Below are 7,825 nucleotides of genomic sequence, written 5' to 3'. Positions count from 1 at the left end.
ATGATGTTGTTAAAATTTTATTATAATATCATTGATAAAACCAAATTGTTTAAAATTTCAAAAAGTGTTTTAATCGCCATATATGTGAAAGAAGCAATAGTAATTAATTGATTTTTTTTTATTGTTATATTTAAATTGAAAAATAGAACAAGAATTTGAATAAGGAGTTAACGACTACACCTTTTCGTACTACAAAAATTTAAAAATATATAAATAATCAATCTATACTATTAACTTGCGTATTATTGTTAATCAAAATTAATTTTCCGAGCAAAATTCTGCCATAACTATGTTTATTGAAAATATGCGTAGAGTCGCATAATTTGCTTTATTGATAAGAAGAGAGAGAAAGAGAAGAAAAGACGCTATCAATTGTTTTGTTTTGGCCTTTTAATCAAAGATAAATAAGACATCTAGCGGTAGGTAGTAATACTGAAAGTTCTTGTAATTCCGAAAGAGATGTCACTACTGTACGATTTTCATGATCAAATCGGTTATTTATTTACAGCTATGTATTTAAAATCTGTTTCAGTCTCGTGATTCAAAATATTTTTATACTCAGTTACGTTATGATATTATTTAACATTTATCTATTAAATAAAACGTGAAAATAATCTTATCAGTTATCATGTTTTAATTCTAAAGTGATATAGAGGCTAGATAAAAGTTTTTTGATTGAAAATTGTTTTTTGTCGTATTGTACTTTCAAAACCATTATTATTGTAATCATGATTTACCTTTTCTTCGAAATTAATTCTAAATATAATTTGAAATATCCCACTAAATTTTATAAAGAGAAATATTGGGATAATAATTATTTTCCTTCAAACTTTATCTGTACCAGAGTGAATGCGCTTTATATCGTTATCTCTCTTACTCTTACATAAACGCCGTAACCCCCCCGGCCGCGCACTTCAAGCATATATTTTCTTGTGGCGCTGTTTAGGCGCGGTTACCCCGCCTCCACTTCGCCCCTTAAAACTGTTTCCATTGTTTTTTTTTACCAGAAAAATCTAAGCCCTTTATGCATTTCATTCTGTTATTAATTATTGATAATGAATTAAGTAATTATAATTATTAACGAAAAGACATTCACTAGTCGTATTTTTATTTATGGAATTTAAAGGTGTGTTTCCTTTTAACGATTCTTCTTGGGGTCAAAATAATGAAAATATTTTGTTTTTTGAAAATGATTATTTTGGTTGTTAAGTACAGTTAGTACTATAAGTCGAAAATTTTGGACTGCTGTTGCTCCGCCTTTTGTCTGTTTACAAAAAGTTTATATCTAAGTCTTGTCTATTTAAATACCACTGGCATAAATACATTATTATTAATTCGATTAGCATTTGATAGGACTCATTTTTTTATGGTACATACATAATATTAAGTGTAGTTTAGTTAAGTATACGGGAGTTATTAACTTGTGTTATCGTTAGTATAATGGACATAGGGCACTCGATTCTCGGTAATAGCACGAAGTCGTAAACAGCCCGCTGTGGCCTCGCGCTTCGTTACAATCACATTGTCCAATGGTGAACGAGTAACGCGAAATATCACGTCATATTCGTCCAATGAGCGTCTGGGTTTATCACGCTACAGCTAAAAATAGCTTATCTGAGTCATGGCATAAAAGCAGTAGTTGTTTCTTAACAATGTTTAGAAACAAGTGGACTGTCGACGGTAGTGGATGTACGTTGTTGTATGAGAAAGTTTTCTTCGTTAAGTGAGTTCAGTGATACCGAGGAGTTCGGTGCTAACACATGGTTCGGCAATCCGGCCACGGGATGGAGACTACATTTTATGACGAACAGTATCCCCTGAGTGGCCCCGTGGATAATTTAAAACGGTCTTTAACATTGGACTTGGATTTCGGGAGAGGCGGGAAGAGGGCCCGTGGAGGTGCACCCGTGCTCTCCTCACCCGACCTGCAGCTGCTAAAACTGGGGTCACCGGAGCTAGAAAAGCTTATAATGCAGAACGGTATGATCACAACGGCTACACCGACACCGGGCGGACAGGTGATGTTCCCCCCCGCGATGCCTACGGAAGAGCAAGAGATGTACGCGAGACCATTCGTCGAGGCGCTGGACAAGCTGCACCACAGCGAACCCGCGCCGCACGGAAGAAGAGTTTACGCGGACCTCGACCGGCCTCTCGACCGGTATCCTACCCCCGTCGTCAAAGACGAGCCACAAACCGTTCCAAGTGCCTCCAGCTCGCCCCCCCTGTCGCCCATCGACATGGACACACAAGAGAGGATAAAACTAGAAAGGAAAAGACAGAGGAATAGAGTAGCAGCGTCCAAATGCCGGCGACGTAAACTGGAACGCATTTCAAAGTTGGAGGAGAAGGTGAAATTGCTGAAGGGCGAGAACGCGGACCTGGCGCAAATGGTAGTCAAGCTAAAAGACCACGTCTCGCGGCTGAAGCAGCAGGTGCTGGAGCATGCGAACGGCGGCTGCCACATCGACACGCACTTCTGATCGCGCTGCCGCTACCGCCGCTCCCCCACATTCCATGCTAGTCGCGCCCGCTCGGACGCAGCATACAAAGCGATTTGTGATCTTAATTTTATCGTGTAATATATAGTTATCTTTAGTGTGTAAGGTGAAGCTATAATGAGGATGCTGTGTTAAGTTTGTTGAGAGATGTCGCAAGTGATAGCAGAACTTCGGGTCGAGTGAAACGTTCAGTTTACCCTATGGGAAGAATGTACTTAGAGCGAGTCCCAAGATTAGCTAACATTGTAAGTCGCAGTTATGATTTTCCTTGTATCAGTATTGCGTTGTCTCATTTAGAATAGTGTAGAAACTAGAAAGGATAATCGTGCAACGTCATTCGACTGCAGACTGACCGAGGCTGAGGCGACGTTGCCAGCTCTACGATAAATTTCCCGTTCCAGCGATGTTGCCGTACTCGACTCGCAATATTTGGTTTTGCGTTGTTCATTCGTTAAATCGTTTATACGAGTGATTTAAAAGAATTAAAAGTATATAATTGAAGTAATTTCGTGCGAGCGATATCGCATAATTTTATAAATGGAAGAAAGTAAAGGGTTGGATATCGATAGGGCCCAAATATAATTAGTGGCCTTAGTGCGAAAGGGATGTAATTATTAGTTGAACTGGCAACGTCGCATCACAAGTCACGACTCAAGAGCGGATGTTCTGTTAATTAAAATTCCGCCTGCGCCGCCCTCGCGGAATGGCGGCCATGTGTTCGGCAATCGGACGTTCCGAATCACGTTTTGTTGCACAAGGTTAACTTTTTTCATTATTATAAAGGCGCCTCGATGCCTGACGGATTTGTTATGCTCGACGATTACACATAGCTTGTGTGAAAGACTGATAGCGTGCGAGACAGTGTGCCTTGTTCTAGTTGAAGCGAATGCGAGAGGTATGTTTCTCAGTTTTGTAAACGTCTCAGAACTGACCCGGTGCTCTTTAAAGGTCTTATAACGTGAGGCCGTCCGATTAAAAATTGTGATGGAAGAATGGTAGCGTGTTTTGTGAGCGGAAAAATGTTTACCGCGAGATTGAATGTGCGATGTATTTATTAGTGAGAATGTTTAATTATTAGGATCAAGTAGCAATCTCGAGTGCCTACGCTTTGTAAACTGAAGCCTATACTTATGTTTTTATTGTTTTTGTTACCATTAAATGTGCTACAGTGGAAAGTTCTGTACCATTCTTATAGGTTATTGTAAGTAATATTATATCAATTAACAAGTTGAATTGTTATAGACTATATGGGGAACTTGCCGTCAGATTTGTATAAAGTATTGATAGACAGAGAAAGTATGTACCTATGAGGGCTGGTAACGGCAAGGAAACCTTTTTGTATTATTTTTTATACAAAATGATTCTTCAGAATGTTAACAATAATATGTAAGTTTATAAAGATAAAAACAGTTTATACTAAAATAATATATTTTTATGAATTTAACAAAGAAATATTGTTTTATACTGAATACGTATTGTATGATAAAACTGAATGAAGAGAAAATAAATTATGAATATTATTATACCATTAAATATATTTTTTTATTTTTACCTCATAAAAATTAACATTTAATACCTACATTCACACTCTACGTCACTTGATTTAATTCTTTATTCCAGAGTTATATCAAGTCTAACAAAATGGAGATACCTAAAACATTGGAAAGATATTGATTCCAAAAATGTTATTTATTTTAAAAGAAACGTCACGCACCGATTAATTTATACGAATAAGAAAACAAAGACAAAATGGTCAACTTATTAACATCATTTGCGAAACAAAGAAGACAACAATAAAACAGATAACAAATGATGTAGCTGATAACAAAACGTTATAACCTATGACAGAGGTTACATCAACATACGTAATATATCACCATAATAAATAAAACATTGTCAGGCTGTATCGAGTTCGTATTACGAGAAATTATGGCATCAAAATAGTATAACGTTTTAATGTTTCGCCGTGCAAGGTTGACACAGATAAAAAATATAACAAAAATAGAATATGATAAGACCTTCATTTACTTACATAAGATGGAATTAAATTAATATTATATATCTATAGAATTTACTGTGTCAAGGGTAGTCATGATGTTGTGTAGTGGGTTAATCTATATCTAATCCCTATTGTGTTAACGATATAACAATAAAAACTTTCAGCAATATGTTGTCTCTTACACATATACATTGCAAATGATTTAGAGTGATTAAAATTTTGAAATATTATATAAATAAAGTATAATTTTAACAACATAATAAAGTTAAGTAAGAAAAAAATTTTTGGTGTTCAAATAGTGTTTTATTTTGTAGCAGAATTTTAAGACTGGCAACTTTGTATAGTCCTTATCCTCAATCTCTGCAAGTGGTCTGGTTTCTCTGCATGATAAGCTACAAAATCCTCTACTTTCTTACGGTACCGACGGATGTAATGTATGTACATATACATAATTATATTATTCGCGACTGGAATCGAAACAAATCCCCTTTTCATTCGTATCGGTAATAGCTATTTACATATTGTGGACTTAATAACATGTATTATATAGGTGTGTTATTACAAGTAAGTATAAAGTTTCATAATAAAGTATTAGTTATTACTATTATAGTCAGTGTTCTGTATATAAGGACATATCGTGTGACATTCAATATTAAAAAAAAAAAAACTATATTTTGTCTGTAAAAAAAACGCTTTGTGTTCAAAGTCGTATGTACACGATTGTATTGTCTATTTTTACACTTGCGTAATAATAACATAAACATGAACCTTAGGGTGTGCGATGCTTCTGCAGTCTGAAAGTCAAACGCTCCCTCAAGTTACTCACTGAAAGATAATCATTCAAAAGCATTTATTTGACATATCTGCTATGGGTGATCTCGATCAATTAATCGTTCTATTCTGATTGTTTTATTTCTTCGTTATTTATAAACAAATATGTTTGCGTTCATGTTTTCATAACTTAGGCGCGTTTGAATGTAACGAAAAAGTTATTGTTGCATCCTACTCCTTATTATATCAGTTATCTATCCAGAGAAAAGCAGGAACAAACAGATAAGCAAAAATTGTCAAAAATGTGTTTTGACAATTGCATTTAGAAAAAAGCGGTATTATTTTAATCAGACACTCCAATTTTATTATATGAATAGAGGATCATACGTCGCACGCCTTTTTAAATAATATAAATATGTATATATTATATAATTTAGTGAAAGACGTTTTAAACAGAGAATAGTTTTAATAGAGATTTTATACATAAGACCAATTATTTGTCTCTTGTAAAACCTTTCTTTCTTTTATGGAGATGTAACAGGCATCCAAAGTTTTATTGTTCTATGATATCAGTAGCGTAACTACAATAAAATACGCAATATATTAACTAACCCACGCAAGGATAAAATGGTATTTAGATATATTTTTTCGATAAGTAGTTCAGAAATATTGTAATAAAATCAGTATCGCCCTAAATGATCTCCGCCCGTATGCCGCCACTCGAATCGGTAATAATACGTTTTACACACAACCCTACGTGGGCTGTGTGTCTGGTAAAAGCGTGGTTTTCGTTTTTTCAAACATTATAATATTACTAGCGAACCGCCCCGGCTTCACACGGGTGCAATGTTGATACATATTATACTACAGAATGTCTTCAGAATGTAATACCTTTGTAAGGTATACAATACTGTACTAAATTAGTTTTCTATCTCGTAGGATTTGGCAAGAATTTGCAATGTAAGCTCAAAAAAGTGTTTATTTATGACATCATTTTAGAAACCTGTATAACTAAATTATGCTTGTATTCTACGTGTAAACCTTCCCCTACCTAAATCAATTTATCTATTAATAAAAACAGCATTCAAATTTGTTTCGTAATTTTATAGATCTAAGCATTCATAGGGACAGACAGCGTTAAGCGACTTTGGTTTATACTATGAAATGATTATCTCTTATATTCTTGCCTAAATTACAATGTACACTTTCGAATTTCTAAACTCCAACTGTAAATTTATATACGGAAATGTTTAAGCATATTTATAATTGTCAATAACATTATTTCAACTATCTAAACATAGTCGTAAAAAGAATTAATTTATTAATTCGTATTACCGTCCGCGTATGCTGAGAGCTGACAATCGTTTTACGATCACTGCGATTACATAATATGCCTTTTTGACTATGCGTTGTTGATTTACTATTTAACTGTGATATAATGATACAATAATTATAATATAAGTAAAGTTACGCCATTAAAATATAGGTCACGAATTACCATTGGCCAGTGAATCGTAATAGCGAATGTCAACACGAGTGAGCCTACGCATTGTTCGCTAACGTTCGGTATTTACAAACAAAATATTGTTTATACAATGTATTCTTATGCATAAACTTTATTTTAATGTTATTGTTACAGCCATTTATAATTCATGCCCGATAAAAACATGTTAATGAATCGGAATATTCTAGATCGTTTGTGATATTAATAATTTAAAAGTTTTATTAGGCTATTAATTTTTTATAGACATGTTTTCCTTCTAAGATGTCTTAACGTACCTATCTTATAGTATGATAACTATGTTATTAAGGCTAGATAAGTATTTGCAATCCTTTTTTTTAAACAGAATGCATGATTTATTTTTAAAGTGGTTGTTGTTGTACTGTCCATAAATCCATTCCAATAAAAAAAAAAACTATTCTATTTTATTTATAAAAATAAATATATTTCTATTATTTTTGTATTAAAAAAACCACATGAATAAAAGACAAATATGACCTTAATTAATATTTTAAAATATATATATTAATTCTACTTAACACATAAGTAAGTGAGTATATTGTATTTTTCTATTGTTTTTAAATTGGAAAGACTCCAACTTCCAAGGAACCGCTCCACGGTGTGCGGTCTGCCCTAGCTGCTGCCGTGACTCATGAGGTAAAAAAAAATACCACCGTGACAACGTGCGAACAGAAACTTACTTAGAGGATACCGTTGAGAGATATTTATTTATCTACCGATGTTTTTTTCGTGGAAAGTCAACCTTTTGTGAAGAAAGACCGCTGTTGACGTTAAAGGACTTATTAATGTTTGTTTCGAAAACATGATACACTTGTTTGGAGCAAACAGTTAGATACCTGTGAACTTTTTCTGTACATATTTAATCATTTATTATGCTCGACTTAACGTTATTGTTACAGTAGTTTAGTAACGCTCAAATTGCTGATATTAAAATATGATCAATATCTCTGAAATGTCAAGGAAAAATATTTACGTTTCCATATTAAGGCTGAATAAATGAAATTGTCCAGCTAACAAAAATATATTCTAATA

At 33.8% G+C, this 7,825-nt stretch overlaps 1 protein-coding gene across 1 annotated transcript; it reads left to right on the top strand.

Moving 5' to 3' along the window:
* The first annotated feature begins 1,646 nt into the window (after window positions 1-1,646).
* Window positions 1,647-4,034, top strand: LOC124537220 (transcription factor JunD). Its single transcript, XM_047113979.1, has one exon. It carries the CDS (start codon window positions 1,761-1,763, stop codon window positions 2,481-2,483), a length of 723 nt encoding a protein of 240 aa, XP_046969935.1. The 5' UTR covers window positions 1,647-1,760; the 3' UTR covers window positions 2,484-4,034.
* The last annotated feature ends 3,791 nt before the right edge of the window (window positions 4,035-7,825 follow it).

Source organism: Vanessa cardui, chromosome 18 (assembly GCF_905220365.1).
Source record: "Vanessa cardui chromosome 18, ilVanCard2.1, whole genome shotgun sequence".
Taxonomy (NCBI): Eukaryota; Metazoa; Arthropoda; class Insecta; order Lepidoptera; family Nymphalidae; genus Vanessa; species Vanessa cardui.
Note: the sequence above shows the minus strand (reverse complement) of the source record. Positions and strands in the feature narration are given on the sequence as shown.